Genomic DNA, 20,084 nt, shown 5'->3' on the forward strand with positions numbered 1-20,084 from the left:
TTCAACAGCTCTTAATTCAACAACATCAGTTAATTCAGATAATTCAACTTCAAATAAGGAAATTAACTTAATATCTCAGATATCTAGTGAAACAATAACTCTAGTTCAAACTGATCCATTAAAAGAAAGAACCCTAGTTTTATTCAAACCTGAAGTAGTTCATAGAGGTATTATTGGATCTTTATTAAGTGAATTTGAGCAGAAAGGATTTAAGATTGTAGCTATGAAGCTTTTAGTAGCAACCAGAGGACAAATTGAACTACATTATGCGGATCATTATGGAAAAGGGTTTTATAATAGTTTAGTTGGTCGTACTGCTAATCAACCCATAGTTGCACTTGTCTTTGAGGGTTTAAATGCAGTTACTGAGGTTCGTAGATTAATGGGTTTAACGAATCCTCAGGTTTCTCCTTTAGGAACAATTAGATCGAAATATGGCATGCAAGTTGAGAGGAATTTAGTTCATGCCTCTGACTCTATTGAAAATGCTAACTTGGAGATTAGTGTATGGTTTTGTGAATCAGAAATCTATGCATATGAAAGAGCTATAGACAAATATATTTATTTCCAAGAATAAATCAATGTGTAAATAAGTGTAGATATATACTTTAAAAAATAAGTGTAGCATAGATCTATGTAGATTTAAGGATGTAGAGTATTTCTTGAATAAGTTCATTAGTCAACTTTTTTGCATAGAAATTATTATAAATTTAAACCATTCTAACTTGGGATATATTACATAGCAATATAATTATTAACAGATCCAATACAAAACATCTGGTCACTATTAAATTCATTCTTTAAAAGTTCAATTAAAGTATAGAATAATGAAAGGAAAGTATAGGTAGCTGGGGGGTATATAGTTGGGGGAGCTTCGTGTATTGGAGTAAATTTCTTAGAATTTAATATTTGTATAAAGGATATATCTTCAACAGTGCCAGTTGACATTAAAGCTTCTGATTCACCTACAGGAACTACAGAAGGTGATGAGTATGTTGGACTAGTAGACCTTTCCAGAAAAGTTGTTTTAGCTGATGATGACCTAGTAGATTCCAATATTTCATCTATTCCTTTCAAAACATTTACTATTTTGTGTAATAAAATTATGGCCTTAACTTCGCCATTACTAGATGTAACAAGTGATTTATATAGTTTCATATCAAATTGTAAATTAAGACGTTGTTTTATTTTATCAGATTTGGAGGGATATGCAGGAATATCATCGGATGGTGTGGTAGGAGCATTTAAGAAACAGGTATAGTCTGTATGTTGAAGATTACTAAGATTACCATTAAAATCCAAACGAAGAACCAAAGTTCTTGTTCTGGGAAGTCTTGTATGAAACTTTGCCATAAAGATATGTTTATCCAAAATTCTAGAAAAATTTGTTGATTCCTTCGAGCTACTTGAAGATTGTGATGAATCAGAAATTTTATCTGTAAACAAATTATCTGTATCTCTTTTTGAATACCCTATTATAGGCGGTAATGGAAATATCTTGTTAGTCCATTCATATACTCCAGATGTAATCAAATGACGAACCATGGTAAAAGATGAGTCACAAGATGATTCACAAGATTTATTATTAGTAATGACAGAAATATATGTTATAATATTTAAAAGTAACAATATTTCGTCAGCCATTCTGTCATCAATAAAAAGTTTCAAAATGTGTGACAACATATCACAATCCATAACTATAAGAATATAAAATGGTGAGGGATTAGTTACATCATAACCACATTTGGGAGAGGTCGGTTCTTTAAACATAAACTCATCCCTTAAAGCTTTATAGAAAGTTAATGGCGAGGCTGTAGGTGGTATAATATCTAACATATGAAGAAGTTTGCTTTGAACTTCTCTAAGTCTAAATGGTTCATATGGTAATGTTCCTATAGGTACTGGAATAGACTTTTGAGTTTCCTTACTTTCCAAATGAGGAATACCTTTATTGAAAAATCGCCTAACTAATATAACTAAAATCTTGTATTTGTCACTTATATGCTCATTCATACATGCAAAGTTGAGATGATATAAATAATCATCTATAAGTACAACGGTTGTTCCTAAATTAATTTTATCCTTCATATAATTTCTGTATTTAACCATATCTTTAACTTCTAAAACTTCAGAACTCCTCATAGCATAAGGCCAATCTCTTGCCAAAGAAGAAATCTTTGCAAGGATCTTCTTGACATACTCCCTTCCTTGTGAATAATTTGTACTAGGAAGAGTATCTCGAGATACTATAATTCTTTGATCTTTAGTAGTTTTTTTCATAAAATCTTGAAATATTGGAAGTTCTTGCTTAGTTAATACTTTAGATACAATATCTGAGTAGAGATACCTTCGCTCCAGAACTCTGTTAAGTGGAATATCAGATGATATATTTGATTCCATCTCATCTTCATCACAAAAAAAGACTTTCAATATATCTAAAGGGGAGTCTGTATCCCCATCATTATCAAAACTCCTTAAAAAATAAATATCATTCATAAGATAGGCAGTTCCCATATTTGCAATCCGAATCTCAAATGGAAATACATTCCCTTGTTTATTCAAAGTAGTTGTTTCCATTATATTTCCTTTATTCCCCATACCTGACATAAATTTTGCAACCGTTCCACATCCATGAGAAAATATAGTTGGTGGGAGAATCCTCTTATCAAATAGTTTCCTACGCTCATCTAATGCAGCCAATAATGGAACAGATTCTGGATTTATTGTTGTTTTAAAATTGCCAAGTTTACACAAGAGGACATGATCAACGTCATAAACAATCAGTAAAGAAGCCAATTGACCGATATTTGATTGAGTATCTGCTGAATCAGGAGTTGCTGTATACTTAGTAGTGAAATCTTCACAATAAACATTACTGAAACATAATATAGGCAAACACAGCCAATATATGATATCCCAAATAATCATGGCATATATTCGGTGATTTCATTCAATATATCTGAGTAAACTCTTAATTTAGAGGACAGTTCTAGGTCAAGTATCCAGTTGATGTTTTAATTCACCCAGAAACGCATTGCCTCAGGCGCTCAGACTAGAACTTCTCACCTGAACTCGACCTTTCTTCAAATAACACTTTCTTTTTTTTATTATTAAGGTCTAGTAGATATATTTATATATAAAGGATATATAAAAGGATTAGATAGTACCACATAACATTTTTTTTTAAGAAGTAGGAATTACTACTTCCTGCTCAATTTTAATACTTCATATATTACCAATGTAATACAAAGATTGCCCTCTTTTATCTTTATATAAGGTCTCTCCTTTTAAATGAATACTTTATATATTGTTGATATTAATACCCAAAATCTGCATTATATTTTTTTTTTAAATATATATTGTAGAACACCTAGAAAGTATTTTATTGGAGCGGCCACTATAGATAGGCGGTAGGATGATGTTGACATGCATTATACTTACATCTATAAAGTAACTAAGTTATAAACTTTGATATTTTCTGATGATTCCAATTTTAGTTTTTTTATTTATAGGATATCTATCACATTTTGTGCAAGGAAATGATCAAAGTCCTCTATTATTAAGTGATAAATCTCAATCATTTTTGATAAACGGTCAATCTTACTCTGACTCAAGTTTTTCTATGCTAGATTATGGAATCGAGTCTACTCCAAGTAAATTCACAGATATAGAACCATCAATATCTGATATAGGAATTCCTTATCTGGATCAATCTATAGACAAATTAATAAATAAGGACTCTTTAATTCAAGATGGAAGTTTAGTTTCTCTAGATTTGAACTTAGATTTGAATTACAAAAAATATGAAAAATTATCAATATTATCAAATTTACTAACATCACCTGTAATGGAACGTAGCTTAGACACATTAGAAGAATTAGATTTTGACTATTCACAGGAAAGTCTTAGAAAGACACCAGAAAGTATACATAAATCGCAACTATTCAAGGGTTCTACTTTTAAGATACTTTGGAAGAATGGAATTGGTAATTATATAAATATTTTTTTAAGATTTGGTTTACTCGTTGCCATTGTTGAAGAGTTTAACTTTTTTTTCAAACAATATTTAGATAGTAATAAATGCATGGTACCAACTTCCTTACTAAGAAATAAACCTTGGTCAGTAAGTAGATGTATATCTGAAATGAATTTGGCTAACGAATTATTAAGTTCCATCTTATTTACTGGAAATAAGGATAAAATATTCAATATATTTTGTTCTTCTATTAAAGATGAAAATTCCAAGTTTTTACATAATTGGAAAGCTGAGATATCAAATGCTATTAAGTCTATTCAAACTATAATAGCTAAAAATATTGCTTCAAAATCAAAAAAAACCATTGAATCTAGTATATCTAGAAATATATCTAAGAAAAATATAGAAGTGAATTTACCTACAGTACCAAAAGTCGTTGTTACAGGTAATCAAATTAGGAAAAGATACTCAGATCTAATGAAGCATATAGAGCTAATCCGCTCTAAAGAAAAAGATTTGTTTTCAGCATTGATATTTGACAAAAAGATGGCTATTTTAATAACCACATTATTCAAACCTAATAGTAAGGAGGCTGTGGATCATTGCATTACTATATTAAAGAAATCAAATCCAGCTTTATTTCGAGAACATTATCAACAGTCTAAACTAATGCATATATGTAAGCTAGTTATGGGAGATGAACAAGAAAAAATTTCTTCAGAAAACCAGATTTTCACTAAAAAATTACCAAAACGAATAGATATTAGGTTAGATTAGTTTTATAGGTACTTAATTTCTAATATATGTTGCAAAGAATTGAAAATGTATAAAATAATCAAATTATATCAATTTTTTAAAAAACAGATTAATATGTGATAATTCTTAAGTATTTTGAATATAATTTTTAAATTATGATCATAAAAAGGATTAAAAGATAGAAGCCTTTAGTATCTATATTTTAGTATTTTTTTTATTAATTAACTAACAATTTTAATGAAATAGTAATATATTGTTAAATATAATATTAGATAAGATTTATAAAAAGACATTCATGGTACTTTTCAAATATAGAGAATAGAGAGCTAAATGAATACAATGAAAGATAACAATATATTGTAGATACTTGAGAGTTTTTATAGATTAATCATAAAAGCTAATTTCATTAAGTATCTACAGATTGATTGTTAATATCAACTATTTTTTCTATAATTTATAATGTAAAGGATCAAAGTGGTTTCTGTTAGTTTAATAAACCGATATAACTTCTTTGTGGTTTAACTGATTCTAAAAAAAATATTAATCAGTCAAAAATTATTGAAAAAGTAGCAACACAAAGACTGCATGACTATAGAAAGTTTGGCAAATTATATAACTTCTTTTTTAGAGTCTGAGTTATCTTATTCATCTTCATCATCTTTCAACTCCTTATTGGGATCATATAGGGCATCTCTAAAACTTTCCAATTTAGCTAAATGGATATGATATTCCCTTTGTTTCAAAGATAAGTCAGTTTCTATTATTTCCTTTTCCTTTATGAGGCTCTGCAACATCGCATTTGATATATGATCCCCCTCGACACGCCCAGCTTTATCAGTACCTAATTGTTCATCTATTTCTCTAATTTTATCTAACTTTTCAGCTTGATAAATGAGAAATTCGAGTGTCTTTTCATAAATATCATGACGTTTCTTTTCAAAAACCATTTTTTTTTGTTGGAACTTGATTAGTTGATTTGCAGTTCTTCCTGAAGTGAATAGCCAATCCTTATCCATTTTAGATTGAGATGCCCTGTCTTTTTGTTGTTGTAGAAGGACATGCTTCTCCAAAATATAAGGTCTGGTTTTTTTCTTCTCTTCTTTTGTTACTGCTGAATATTTCTTCTCAAATGTGTCTCTCATTCTATCCTTATTTTGAGGAGAAGCATATCTAAATGCAGCAGTACTTTGTTGCTTTTCCCAACTAGCAACAACATCTCTAGCAGCTTCTTGAAGTCTAACTTTCCCTTCCAAAATTTTCTCATCTAAAATCTCTAAGCGAGTAGTAAGTTCTTGTTCAAACACTACATTTGCATCCTCAAGTCGCCTAGATACTAGTTTAAGTACCTTTTCATCATAACTTAAGGTTCGTTCTTCTTGATCTAAATCCAATCTAGTTTCAATATCCAAACCAAAGCCCTTCATAATCAAACGTTCAGACTTAGATGGTATGATTTTAGTCTTAGTTGTAGGTACTAGTCCATATTTCTTCAACATTAACTTATCTGTATTTGTTCTTAGATCAAGTCCCTCTTTTAGTATAGCCTCTTTCTTTTGTAAGAAATAAAATTTCAGCTTTAAAAGTTTCCATCTACTTTGAATAAAGTTCCATTCAATATTACTTAAATCATTATAAAAAATTCCATCATCTAGAGCCCCTTCAGCCTCAAAGGACTCCTTTGCGGATAGAGTTAGTATATCTAGCTTCTCAAATTCCTGAACTTGACTAAGATCATTTTCATATATATTTTCATTATAACTATCTACTCTAAGCAAGATCATCTTCAGATTCTCTCGAAATTTTTTAATTTCACTAATGGCTCCTTCAGGTAAATTATCTTCATGTTTAGCTTCTTTATCATAATCTCCTTTATTCTTAGGTGAATATGTTAGAGATAATAAATCATCTCTAAATCTTTCCTCAAAATTTATAGTTAACTGTTCATCTTGAGATTTAAGCCATAAATTAGATTCTGTAAGACCTTCCAATTTTTTTTTACGTTCAGCTAAAGCTACTCTGTGATTTGTTATTTCATAATATTTTATATCTCTACTGAGTTGCATCTGCATAATTTCATTTTCTTTCTGTAGAATATCAATCTCTTTTTTGATTTGTCCCTCCAGTAATTTGGTATTTTTTCTAAGTGTTTCAATCTTTTGAGAGTAACTCCTAGTCATATCAGCCTCTACCAGTGCATCCAAATCATTTGTTTTCTGCCTTAATTCCTCCATAAGTTTCAACAGTTTTTTCATTTCTTCACTAGCCATATCAATAGCTTCACTTGTTTCTTTAATAATCTGATTATATTGAGGATGGCTGGATTTTACTTGAGATTGTCTTAGTTGTTGTCGTGTAACTAACTCACCATATTGTTTATACTCATTGTTTAACTGAATATATGCTTCTTGCATGTCTTTTATACGAAATTCCCACTGCATAGCATAATCAACAGAATAGGTATTATCCCAGATATCATTTAATTCTTCAAAGTGTTTTTGAGTAACTTTATCAATGACTAAAAGTTGTTTATTTAATTTTTGTGTCTCTTTATCAAATATTGAAACTAGATTAGTTTTTTCTTCCTGAAGCTTAAGAATTGTTACTTTACGTTCCTGCAACTCTTTCTCACTTATAGTTATTGGTATGATAGGATAAAGTCCTTTTCTACCGAGTGTATTAATATTCTTCCAAAATTTTCTTGGTAATAGATTATATAATTCACGTTCGAAGCTTTGCCTCCTTTTGAAATGAATATCTCTTAGATCCTGAATTTTATGTTCCTTATTTAGTCGTAAGACATACTCTTCAAGTTTCAAATTAATGTATTCCTTCTCTTTTATATTTAATTCATTCTCCCAATTAATCATATTGATTATTGAAATAGAATTTGCCAGCTCGGCACGATGTGAAATAGCAACGTAATCCAAAGCCTCCTGAACAAACCTCAAAAGTCCCATTTCAACCTCTGTAATCTTCCTATTATTGTTACTAATCTGATATATTAAGTTACTCCACTCTGTTCTCATAGATAAAAAATCAGATATATATTGATCTAATAATTCCTGTATCTTTTCACGTGTCTGCTCAAATTTTATACCACCATCAGAATCTCCACGAGACAAAGTCCCCAAGATGGTCTGTTTATAATTATTTTCTATATCTACCAATCTTTGAAGATAATGACGAGAATATTTATCTATTTTTTCACGAATTCTACGATTCTCAACTAATTTTTCTTCTGCTTGACTCCATCGATCTAACTTATATGTAGCTATACCAATATCTTCTGTTTGCTTAAGCTCAAGAATTTGTAAACGCTTCTCTACCTGTTCTATAGCATCTGTTTGTTCATCACTTACATTTGACTTGACATCAAGAGCTGTCTGTTCTTCTCCAGATAACTCACGAATGGTAGCAATACGAATATCAGGCCTTTCAAAGGCAACAGCTTTGCAAAAAGATCGTATATGCTGAATAATTTGATTAGGAGGACATTTAATTTTTAAACCTGGCCAAGTAGGTTGCAAGCCTTTTTTTTCAGATTTTTTGTTATCCTCTAGCATAGTTTGTATTGTCTTAGAACAATTCTCTACTAAACGGGAATCATCCTCATATTCAAAATACTCTGGACAACGAAATTCGGGTTTATTGGTATCAATTAAACTGATAATTTCATCATTTAAAGATGTTTGTAAAATATTGAACCACTCTACTAAACGACCAACATATCTTTGACTTACAGATTTACAAAACTTTATTAAACCATTTATACCATCATAACCTAGTTGTACCTTATGCAGTGGAAATTTTGTACCTGGATGTTTTTCAATACCCAAAGTCATAAGAGCAATTCTACAATTAAATGTAAAAACTTGGATCTTACTTGTAACCTCTAGTACACTATCTGTGGATTTTTGGGTAAAGGAAACTGGAACAGAGTGTTTCGGTAAATCTACACTATAGACAAGTGGATTAGGGACACTAGCACTATCGACCAAATATAGCCATTGCAATCTTTCGTCATTTATTTCATCTGTAAATCCCCCTAATAATTCATCAATAATCTTACCTTGTTCAGCTCCTTCCTCCCAAGCTTTTTTCATCTCCAACATCTTTGCATGACGCCTATTCGTGAGCTCCTTCTCTCTTTTAGAGTATAATCTATTATATACTATATAACAAAAAGCCTGTACCTGCTGTTTCCTATCTTCGGAGTTATTTCCAGCTATCAAAATCCCATACTTATTATTTTCATTATATCCATAATAAGTTGTACCATCCTCCGATACATATTTCTCATATGCTAAAGCCCTTATTGCCCTACGACAATATTGTACAAACTTTTTTTCTATCCCATTACTAAATTTAAACTCTTTAGGAGGTTTAATAGACCCTTTATCTTTCCTATCTCGAATTTCACGTTGAATAGGAGATACAGATTCCGACATAAATTCAACAATAGCACTCCATTCTTCATCAAATTGAGGTAACTGTGTTGTAAATTCTATACTACTTTTTTTTATTCTTCTAATTCTTTTGACTTCCTGCTCCAAACTATCTAAAAATGATTCAACTACATGCCTCTTTTGTCTTGATAATAATTCTATGATACTTTCAATATCCTTGGATCTCATAAAAGAGAGAATTCTTTCTTGGATATCCCTAGGTACCTGAACAGCTGCTACATCAGCTTGAGGTAGCTGATCCCTAATATCTTCTAGAGAAGAACGAAGTAATGCTTTTAAAATACGAGGAGCTTTCTCAGAAACTTCAGAACTCGTTATTTCGGCTGCTATATCAATATCTGATGACTGATCGATGAACTCCTGTGAATTATCTTTAAGTGCACTTTCTTCTAAGAACAAAGGATAGTCATTCGCACTATGCTCTGCAGGAGTGTTACTATATTCCATTTTTTGACCTACATAAGATTCGTCAGTTGAAGGTGAGGGAAATACGGTAAATGGTGAAGAAGATTCTTGGTTTCTCATTTCTCTTCTAATAGATTCAGGTATTTCTGGAGAAGGAATAACTTCTGGAAATACACTTGTTTCAGAACTATCTAAGTATAAATCTTCATGTTTTAACTTTTTTTCTAATCCTTCAAAATTATCTTTATATTTATTATTTTCAGGGGATTTGAGTGAATCTTCAATTAATTTCTCAGAAGTAGGTGATAAAACTGGTTTGTCAGTATTATGTATAATCATATAATATTTGTTTGCTGTTTCAGAGCAAAATTTACGTAATAATAAATCTATTTTACCTGTATCAGAAAATTTAAAGCTAAAACGACGCTTATTTTTTGGTAAGTGGAGATCTAATAAACTTTTGATATTTTTAAAGCAGTTATCCTCAAATAGCTGGGTTTTGTTGGAAACTTTACTTACTTCATTTATATCTTGATCTTTCCAAAACAATTCGGGAGCTTTATTTGTTAAATTTCGGCATCTTACATGGGGACTTGTTTGTAGGGATGTAACTATAAATTCCCACTGTCTCTCTACGCTGTCAGTTGATGAGTTATTCTGTAGACTTTTACCCTGTGTAATAAATCCAAAAAACAAAAAAATAAGTATTTGCACAATATTCATATTGCCCAAATACTAATAGTTTTGGCATTACAATCTTTTGTATTTACAAAAGTCTTCGAATTAATTCTTTTTATTTAGTTAATAATATAATCTTAGATCTATAGACAGTCCAAGGGCGCGCACTCGTTTACATGGAGTAATTTATAGAGATTGTCTATCATATTAGATATTTTGCAGTTGAAATATGTATATGTGATATTCTAATTCATATATACTGAATTTAGAATTAGGATTACTACAATATAATCTTATTATGATTACTATTAATTCAAAGAACCTAAAAGTTCAGTTTCTGAAGAGTTCAGAATTTTCCTAATATTCTTAAGATTTGGGAATTAAAATTTAAAAATCTATATATATGTAAATTTTTCCAGATAAATTAATTGTACTTAAATATTCTCAGCTATTTCTTGTTGAGATAGTTTCAATAATATTCTAAATAATAGGATAGATGGTATACAATATTATTTATTATAAGAAACTTATAACAACAAATATAAATCAAATTGTTATAAGGATTTTCCATTTCTAAAAGAAAACGGAAAATATTATTTAACTTGTATCTTTACAGTACCTGAAAAGCGTGAGATCAGACGCATTTATTGTTTGAATCAAGCGCGTATAGAAAGTTCTGCAACAATGCATTGTATCAAACCTCTATGAATAATACTCAACTTTAATTAAACAAACTCTATAATAGATAAGGACTCTAATAGTTTGGAACATAATTGTTTATTTGAGAGACTTAGTCTATATTCTTATAAAATTTCTGAAGAAAATATTTTGTCACTTATATCCCATTCTTTAAAAAGTGTGGAGTTAGATAATAATATAAAATGGGGCTATTGCCCCACTTAACTAAGGCATATCCAATTATTACTGTGCTATTATGGTTTATCACAAATAGCAAGCGATCATATATATATGCGAGAGATGCATCTGACAAGATTATAAAGAAATTTTTTCAAAAAGTGGATAGACCTTTGTGGGAACGAACTCTTGCTCCTAGGGATGAGATTGCTATTGTGTGTCATTTACTTTCAGGAAATATAGCAAACTGCCTGAAATTTGAAGACAGGGAGATAGATGGTGCAAACCCTGGTCATGAGAACTATTATGGTAAGAATTTTCTTTTTTATCAATTAAGTATATTAGCTATTAGGTATTTTAATTTTTTTTTTTTTTCTATTTTTTAGGATATTTCATTCAATATGGAACATATGGAGCTGTTGCTTTGGCAGAATCTGAAGGCCCGTTACCAGTAGTTCCATATATAAGTGCTAATATTAATAGTAAGTTCAAATTTCGTCCAATATAAAATATCTGATAATAATTTTTTTATTTCAAATATACTTTAGGTGCAAAGATGTATGGGGCTAGTTCCGAGAAAATTAATGAGGTTATGAAACTTTTTGATATTCCTGAAAGTGCAAATAATGTTAGAATAGCTGCTAAATGTACCTTCGATACAAATTCTAAAAGAATAATTCCTATAAATAATTCAGATTCTAACTTAATATCTGATTTTGATGAGGAACTTCCTTTAAAATTGGCTATAAAGGCTTCTTTCCACTACACATATACTAGAGAGTTGTATTATACAACTCTTTTGTCCCAGCAAATATTCCCTATGTTACCAGCTAAAACATATGGATATGGTAAAATCAGAATAACACCTAGAATATACTGTTTTACATCATCGAAGGATCCAGTAATGACTAGACTTTTAATAAGTGAGAAAATTGATGGTGTTACAATTCAGGTTCTGATACGTTGGCTAACTTCCCCAGTATATTTAAATTGGATATCTTTGGCAAGAAATAGCAAGGAATTACAAAAGAGATTGGACAATAGAGCTGAAGTTATTTGGATTTTTATACATTCACTTTTATCTACCCTAACTTCATTTTATATGCATTCTGAATTTGGGTATATTGTACATTGTGATTTGAATAGTGGAAATATACAAGTAGCAAATACGAGTTTTGATCCAAATAGTTGGGATTATGAGAATAATATTAATGCACTTTTATCAATAACACCAGAAAATATTAAGATTTTAGATTTTGGTGAAACTAGGAGTACTTTAGAGGAGAGTATTCAAGATTTAAAATGTAACCATCCGAGTGATATGTGGAGAATAAAATTTATATTGACAAGATTATTGATTATAGATAAAAGAACACACCCAAACTTAATAGGCTGGACAGTTGAATTTCCTAATACAAAGAGTAGTCAGCCTCTTACTGGGAAAAGAAATAGAATTCTAAATCATATGGATATACTTAAACAATTTCATGATACCGTGATAGAAGATCCAGAATTTGTGAAATCAAGAGATCTATATAGTACATTTGAAACCCTTGCAGATGGTCTAGATTCGTTATGTGATATTCTAGTGCGTCACATTGCAAAATTTAAAGAAATATCTACTTTTATAACTCATGATAAGCGAGAGTACATTTCATGTAGTCCTTTAGAAGCTGGGAATGCAAGGGAAACTCCAATTAGAATGTATAGAGCTGATTTAAAAAACAAGCTTAAAAGTCCCATATTCCCTGAAAAATCTGCAACTTTAAAAAGAAAGCGAAATGAGAACAAAGGTAGAGCTTCAGCTAATTCAGAGGTAAACAAGAACACTGAAAATAATCATAAATTGTATATTACTCAGCAGATTCCGCAAGGTAATAAAAATTTGAAGGACAGAGAAACTATAATTTCAAATGAAAAGCCAATTAATCAAGGTGGGGTTTCTCTTGATGGAATTCATGGGATGGGTGTTGGAAGCACAAGTGAATCCAATATGAAGACAGTTCCTATTCAGTTAGTAGAACCTTCCAATATAAAATTGGTTGGGAAATATAACAAAAATATTGTTGCCACAAGCATTGGTCTTCTCCAAGATGACAATATAGATGCAGGTAAAATTACAAGAGAAATTCCAATTTTTGCTGGAGATCCAAATGTAGAAATGCATAAAATTGAACAAATAGATTCTCTACCATTAATTTGTGAGTTTGTTAATAATTCTAAGTCCAAAGATGCAAGAAAATGGTTATATCGCCTTAAAATGCGAAATTCCGCTTTACAAGGAATGATTGGAGATATTGAATTAGCTTCTAAAGAAGTGGCAGAAAGACTACTTGTAACAATTGAAGTAATTACCAAAAAACCAATCATATCTACGAGTGATCAAAGACAACTTAAAGCTCTTGAAAATAGTCGTTCTAAACTTCTCTATAATATTAAATCATGTCCAAATATTATTCAAAATCTCACTAAAGAAAGTAATAGAGCCTCAGAAGATGTAAATAAGGGGATTGAAGCCTTTGAAAATGAGAGACATAGGATTCTCAAAAGATGCACAGAACTGAGCAAATTTGTACCAAAGAATGAAGAGGAAACTATCAGAGCAGCTCAAAAAACTAGGGAAATTATAGGAAGAGGTAAAAAACTCCTTCATTATCGATTTCATCTGCAAGAAGCAATGAATAGTGCATATGAGTTAATGTATTCTGAAGCTAGAAAGGTTCAGCGACTCATCGAACTTTGCCAGGAGGGAATGAAGGGTGAAAATGGGTTTAAAGAAAGATTTAATATTCTTATAGACAGGATTTCTGAGTATAAAGTTTAATTTAGGCACTTTTTAAATATCATCTATGGTTCTGTCTCAACAGAGTGCATGCATGCAGTGGTTATTACCGGCACATGTACATTTAGTCACCTTTTCTATTTAGCAATAAAAAGAAATAAGATGAATCTGATGCTTTTTACCTTTTGTTGGTTTTTTACTAGCTGTAAGCAATGAATTTACATCTGTAAGTCAATATCGATCTATTATTGTATAATTTAGGCATAGATGTACAGACTACTAGAATAGAAAAAAGTCACAGAAGTGAGATAATTAGGATTCAGTTAAATAATTCTAATGTAAATCAGGTAATTATAAATACTTAATTTAAAATTTTTGATATCTTTACCTTTTGAATTATTTTAGTATTATAGTAGTATTAAAGTTGGACCTCTGGGACAGAAGTTTAGGATCATCTTTGATACAGGTAAGTAGGTTTCAATTTATACACATGATTTCATTCTATTAAGTATAATAAATTTCCAAATGATATTTTTTCTGCATGGAAGGAAGTGATTTTTTATGGATACCATCTAAAGAGTGTACAAGCGATGCTTGTTTAAATCATGAAAGATTTGACAGTAGTAATTCTTCTACATTCACCTCTAAAAAAAAAGTATGTTGAATATATTTTTAATAGACAAAGTATATACTAATACCATTTCTTCACAGCATATAATTATCAGATACAATAGTGGAAGTGTAATAGTTGAGATGGGACAAGATAAATTGATGATTGATGAATTTAACTTTGGAATTCAAGACCTAGGGATAGCCAAGGATATTCCCTGGGATCCCTTTGGAACCCTTTATATAGATGGAATATTTGGATTAGGTGCCATAAGAATAAATAAAATATTCGAAAATTTGGAAATACCTAAAATAATCTCAATATACCTCCCAAGAAGTGCTTATGACCCTGGCTATTTACTATTAGGTGGATATGATTGTAGTTTTATTCAAAATGGTGAAGCTATAAATTGGTTTCCACTAATTAAAAGTGATTCATGGGAGATAAGTCTAAAAAGTGTTTTTTTTAGTGGTATTGCCTTAAATGAAAATAGCTCAATGAAATTTAGGGCTATTGTAGATAGTGGAACATCAGAAATTTTAGCCCCTGAGGAACAAGTGGAGCACTTGAAAAATTTGTCAAGAGTGCTGATAGGAAATAAAAGGTATATATTAAGAAAGAAGGTAACATTCGTGTTTTTAGACGAGAAAAATAAAGAGGTATATTTCGATATTGACCTGGATGGACTCAATTTTACAGGCTATTCTGGAAAATCAAATATCTGGATTCTTGGAAATTCATTTATAAGAGAGTACTATAGCATATACGATTATGAAAATCAACGTGTAGGATTAGTCTCATCAATTCAAAAAAAGCATAGAAAAATAAATAAGGCTTCCTTAAGAAGTAGAAACTTAGATATGAGAGATACTTCTAAGTAGTTTATATTCTATTATTTGAGAAATTAGCTAGCTAATATTTCTTCTATGAAAATAAGATAAAATATAGCTTTTAAATGCAGTAAAGCAGTCATATATAAGACTTCTCAAGTGAATCGGAGTTGCATTTATACCAGTTAAATCAACTTCACTCCATGGAAGAAGAGTTTGAAAATATACAATAATTGGATCTGATTTTAAGCAAACAGAGAATAAGGAATTGTTGGGAGTATTTCTTATATTTGATGCTCCACTATAACTATTTTCTCGTAAAAATTGAGGGAGTGAAGCTCCAGATTTGGAAAATTCAGTTATCGAAATATCTGTATACCTGAATACATTGAAATGTGTCTTCAACAATATATTACGCTGGTCTGAAATAAATTTACCAAATCTAATTTTTGTCTCATGTGAAGATTCTAAATATATTTTACATAAATAACTACAGCAATCATGTAACCATAATATAGTTTGAGCAGGCTTCCATAATTCGTGGCATTTTTCAACGTATGCTTCAACTAATACCTTACCCATCAATATATATGGGTACCTATAATCCTCATTCTGTGGTTGGTTTATAGGTATATCATTACTATTCGGCAAATTTGTAGGTATAAAATCAATGATAATTGGATTCTTTAATATGTCATTCCAGCTATACCCATTTGGGTTGGGAGTATTTCTACCACTTTGGTTAATAGCAATTTTATCGAGCAAAAAATGGATAAATTCTGGGAAAACAAGAATAGCCTTCATGAGATAAATGTGACAACTTTTTTTATTATTTAATGAGTAATTGTTATTTAAAATTTCTTCAATTTTGATGTCAGAAAGTTCTTTAAATATTATACTCGTATCAAGTCCTTTATGCTCAGAAAATTTCTTTGTGTAGTTACGATATAAGGCTAAGGGGATACTAAATGCAAAGTTTGGTAGAATATCACTGATTGGAACAATCAAATCATTATTTGTTTGTGGTATTAAAAATTCTTGCCTGCTATTTGAACTTGAGTAGTTTTTCCATGAAATTTCTGAATGATATTCTTTCAAAAAATTTTCATTAATTCCAAATAAAAAATCATGACTTGAAGAACACAAGGCATAGTAGTCTATATGAAGAAGAGTATGGAATCTATCGTGAGAAATATCCATAGACAGTAAAAGAATTGCATATTCTAAAGCTGTTCTAAATAGTCCCCTTGAACCAAGAGTAATCATATAAGAACCAAGGAGCAAGTAAATATCTTTGCTTTCAGCTTCACTAGAATTTAAAGATACTCTAGGCTTATTATTATAAATAGTAAATGGTGAAAATAAGGGATGCAGAGATGATTCAAATACATAAAGTGATTTTTGAAGGTACTTAAAAGCTAATTCAGGTTCTTCTCTAAGCATATGAATCTCTGCTAATCTTATCAAGCCTTTAAAAAAAAAGGGATTTTTAGCCATAAATGTATAAATGTGACTAACTTGATGAGTATCTACCAAAGCATCAAATACATCTTTTTTTTTAATATAATCAAGATCAAAAGTATAATAAAATTGATTAATCTCTTCATTATATTGCATCTTGATTCCACAAACTTCTCTACTTAAGTGAGGCCAGTCATCTTCTCCCTTGATAAAATAATGTCTAATATTTAAATGTCTGCTTCTTGAAAATTTTTTGCGATTATGCAGATGTGGTTTATTACTCCCAGTAACTACCTTTGCTCCAAATAAAGCTCTAATTTCATTTTCACAGTTAAACCATTGTTTATTCATGGTCAAGCAGTGTTTTAAGTATGGAGAAAGTTCTGTTTTATTCGTGTTTAATGTCTCAAAGTTATACTGTTCAGTTAAATGCTCAAGATATTCCAAGTCATCTGTTTGTAACTCCTCATACTTATCCCTTTCAAATCCCTTCCCAGGGTGTTTTCTATACCCTAATACCGGTAAACTAAGAGTGTTTATTGTATTATCATTATAAGTGGATGATTGGTTATCCACATCCGGTACTTCGGTATCTGAATTGGTATATAAAGCAGAGAACTTGTTCTTAATGACAAAATCTTCACTAGATTCATCAGAAATACCTGAGTCCTCAAATGAGATAGATTCTACATTCTCGAAACTCTTAGTACCTTGTTGTAAAAGTAGTTTTTTATATTGTCTACTGGCCATTTTATAGTAAAAGTTTAATTAAGAGTTTCTTCTGGCGCTCTGCAGATATACCTAAAGTTCCTTTTGCTTTAATATCTAAAAAAAAGCTTTTAAATAATTGACATATTTATAGATGAAACGAAAATATTCATATGGTCACTCAACACAAGGATCTTACTCTTCTAATCCTATCTCTAGAAGGCCAAATAATCACGGACCAATCTACAACAAGGGATACAAACAATATGAAGACAATCGATCATTGAGCTATCAGCATTCTAATGCCCCTTTGCCTCCAAACTCTTCTAAATTTACCCAAGGTTCAGTGCAGGAAGGCTCAGATACCCCTTATTCTGTAAAGTCTCCAGGAAGAGCTTCTTCAATTTATAAAACTTACACATCTTCGGGTCAGCCTGAGAGCACTAATACTAATAAAAGCTCAACTCAATATAATTCAAGTAATCTTAGAAATTCTGACTTGGTACCTCAAGATATTAAACATACTGTTAGAAGAAATGAAGATACTAATCTAAGACAATACAGGGGGGTAAAACAGATGACTGTTGTAAAAAACAGACACATAAATACTAAAAGTAGCTTATCTGATAAACCTATAGAGGAATCAATACAAAAATCATCAAATAAGAGTGATTTAAGTGGAAATGAAGCAAATCGTCTTAAAGTAGCTCCTATTTTTGATCAAAAACGCTTAGCCTTATTAGAGGATGATATATTAATGGGTATTAGAACTCAATTAATTCACAGTATGATGGGGAAATCTGAATTAAATTATTTAGTACAGTCTGTAATTACCCTAATGCAGAGTCTCGAGACTAAAGAGAGTAGATATGTATCCGAAGTAAAGTCTCAATGTTTATACCATATAGACTGCCTTAAAACACGATCTTTAAAGCTGCGTGAAGTTCTCAATCTGAGTGAAGTAGATAGATCAAATATGGAAATTCAAAGTAAGAGCTTTGATTTAGAGGTAAATGACTGCATGAGTGAACTGAAACAACATTATAAGGATTTGATGGATGCAAAGTTTATAAAGCAATCCTGGGAGAAATGTGAAACTTTAGCAGCCAAAGTCATTCAAATACCTAACTGTAAACGTCTCGATAAAGCTATTAGAATTGAAAAAGAGAGCTGTGATAAACTAGATTTGGAAATTGCAAATGTATCTAATCAATTAAATGAGAAATGTAGCTATGCCCAATTGCTCATTAATCTTGTTGATCAATTTATCAAAGAATAGTATTTCCATAGGGCTTATTGTAGAGTTATATAGAAAAGTTAAATAAAAGGTAATTGTCTAATTTACAGGTGAAATTTTTTTATGAACACAAGAAGTTGAAAAAGTGGTCAAGGCCTGCACACTTATCTTTATATACAGTTTTTGACTGTATATAATTTATTTTTTGCAACAGACTAACTGTAAATCTTGTAGTATCATATATTTTGCGTATGAGTAATGGATGATTGCGATTTTGAACTTTATTTAGCAATTTGTCATAGATACTGCTGTTCTTGGGTTTAAAAGAGATATTCGCATGAATATTATCTACCTTTGAAATATAAATTAGATCTTTATATGATTCATTACGATCTTTAGGTTGAATTTGGAGATATTTATAACCTTCACTTTCTTTGTAAAGTCTTTGAATTACTTTGTTGTGATCTTGCTGATCTATATGTAGATTTTGATTTCCTACTTTATCTTCTGTGTCTAATTTATTAAATAAATAGTTCGTAATCTCAAGATCAGGGTCAGCCATTACTTCTTTATTTAGCTGCGCTACAGTTAATATCTCATTTAACTTGTCTTCAAGTTTGCTCTTTGTACTCTTATCAATAAAAGGTTCAATACTTTTAATTTTTTCATTCATAGCACTCAAACCATTTATAGACTTCTCATGAACTGTTTGAGCTGCTAACTTTTCAATGTATTTTCTTATAGAATTACCTTCTTTTCCAAATCCCTCAACAATAAATTTGTACTCTTGGGTAAATAAAGTCCATTCACTATTTTCAGGATGTACTCCATATCTACACTCTTCCTCCAAACGAAAAAACTGGTTGAATGTATGATTTACACCCTTTATTTTTAAGACTTTGTTATCCAAATCACAAAAGGACTCCTCAACTGCGTATCCTTGAGCTGTACATCCTATAAGTCTTTCTATCCACCCAGGAATATTATATTTAAGAGAATGTAGTCGCTTTATAAACATACAACGCATAGTTTCATTAATATTAATATTTAATACATCAACCCTACGGACATGAGGTTGTAGATTATTGGGATACTTATTCCAAAAAGCTAATGTTACAGTTTCCCAGTTATGATGATATGTATGACTTTTTGAAGTCAAAACCATAACATAAATGCTATAACCCACTTATTCTATGCATCAATGCAATGATAAATGTCAAAGACTCTCCATTTGAGTACTTTGCTAAGCATTTGAAGCTTCTGCTTTTCAAGGTCAAGCGTGATACTAGGCGGGAGTTTATTGTTAGAGTTCAAGGTTTC

At 30.5% G+C, this 20,084-nt stretch overlaps 9 protein-coding genes across 9 annotated transcripts in view; 5 read left to right on the forward strand and 4 right to left on the reverse strand.

Annotated features, from left to right (window-relative positions):
* cand_036170 (nucleoside diphosphate kinase family protein) overlaps nt 1-577 on the forward strand; it is a gene marked incomplete at both ends in the record, with an annotated part of 847 nt that extends 270 nt beyond the window's left edge. Inside the window, one exon of the mRNA XM_067213843.1 lies at nt 39-577. Coding sequence (XP_067069931.1) covers nt 39-577 — 539 coding nt within the window. The remainder of the gene's footprint in view (nt 1-38) is intronic.
* A 158-nt stretch (nt 578-735) lies between these two features.
* cand_036180 (uncharacterized protein) lies at nt 736-2,928 on the reverse strand (the record flags this gene model as incomplete). The annotated part of the gene is made up of 1 exon (XM_067213844.1): nt 736-2,928. The coding sequence occupies one exon, from the start codon at nt 2,926-2,928 to the stop codon at nt 736-738; it is 2,193 nt and encodes a 730-aa protein (XP_067069932.1).
* Nucleotides 2,929-3,481: 553 nt separating this feature from the next.
* Nucleotides 3,482-4,753, forward strand: cand_036190 (uncharacterized protein; the record flags this gene model as incomplete). The annotated part of the gene is made up of 1 exon (XM_067213845.1): nt 3,482-4,753. The coding sequence occupies one exon, from the start codon at nt 3,482-3,484 to the stop codon at nt 4,751-4,753; it is 1,272 nt and encodes a 423-aa protein (XP_067069933.1).
* Nucleotides 4,754-5,373: 620 nt separating this feature from the next.
* On the reverse strand, nt 5,374-10,326 carry cand_036200 (uncharacterized protein; the record flags this gene model as incomplete). The annotated part of the gene is made up of 1 exon (XM_067213846.1): nt 5,374-10,326. The coding sequence occupies one exon, from the start codon at nt 10,324-10,326 to the stop codon at nt 5,374-5,376; it is 4,953 nt and encodes a 1,650-aa protein (XP_067069934.1).
* An 836-nt stretch (nt 10,327-11,162) lies between these two features.
* On the forward strand, nt 11,163-13,960 carry cand_036210 (uncharacterized protein; the record flags this gene model as incomplete). Its single annotated transcript, XM_067213847.1, has 3 exons — nt 11,163-11,445; nt 11,523-11,618; nt 11,685-13,960. The coding sequence occupies 3 exons, from the start codon at nt 11,163-11,165 to the stop codon at nt 13,958-13,960; spliced, it is 2,655 nt and encodes an 884-aa protein (XP_067069935.1).
* Nucleotides 13,961-14,130: 170 nt separating this feature from the next.
* Nucleotides 14,131-15,409, forward strand: cand_036220 (aspartyl protease family protein; the record flags this gene model as incomplete). Its single annotated transcript, XM_067213848.1, has 5 exons — nt 14,131-14,144; nt 14,202-14,265; nt 14,324-14,384; nt 14,467-14,573; nt 14,630-15,409. 5 exons carry the CDS (start codon nt 14,131-14,133, stop codon nt 15,407-15,409), a joined length of 1,026 nt encoding a protein of 341 aa, XP_067069936.1.
* A 27-nt stretch (nt 15,410-15,436) lies between these two features.
* Nucleotides 15,437-17,569, reverse strand: cand_036230 (uncharacterized protein; the record flags this gene model as incomplete). The annotated part of the gene is made up of 1 exon (XM_067213849.1): nt 15,437-17,569. One exon carries the CDS (start codon nt 17,567-17,569, stop codon nt 15,437-15,439), a length of 2,133 nt encoding a protein of 710 aa, XP_067069937.1.
* A 112-nt stretch (nt 17,570-17,681) lies between these two features.
* On the forward strand, nt 17,682-18,806 carry cand_036240 (uncharacterized protein; the record flags this gene model as incomplete). The annotated part of the gene is made up of 1 exon (XM_067213850.1): nt 17,682-18,806. One exon carries the CDS (start codon nt 17,682-17,684, stop codon nt 18,804-18,806), a length of 1,125 nt encoding a protein of 374 aa, XP_067069938.1.
* Nucleotides 18,807-18,885: 79 nt separating this feature from the next.
* On the reverse strand, nt 18,886-19,929 carry cand_036250 (MSF1-like conserved region family protein; the record flags this gene model as incomplete). The annotated part of the gene is made up of 1 exon (XM_067213851.1): nt 18,886-19,929. One exon carries the CDS (start codon nt 19,927-19,929, stop codon nt 18,886-18,888), a length of 1,044 nt encoding a protein of 347 aa, XP_067069939.1.
* Nucleotides 19,930-20,084: the final 155 nt, after the last annotated feature.

Source organism: Cryptosporidium andersoni (assembly GCF_001865355.1).
Source record: "Cryptosporidium andersoni isolate 30847 chromosome Unknown contig_62, whole genome shotgun sequence".
Taxonomy (NCBI): Eukaryota; Apicomplexa; class Conoidasida; order Eucoccidiorida; family Cryptosporidiidae; genus Cryptosporidium; species Cryptosporidium andersoni.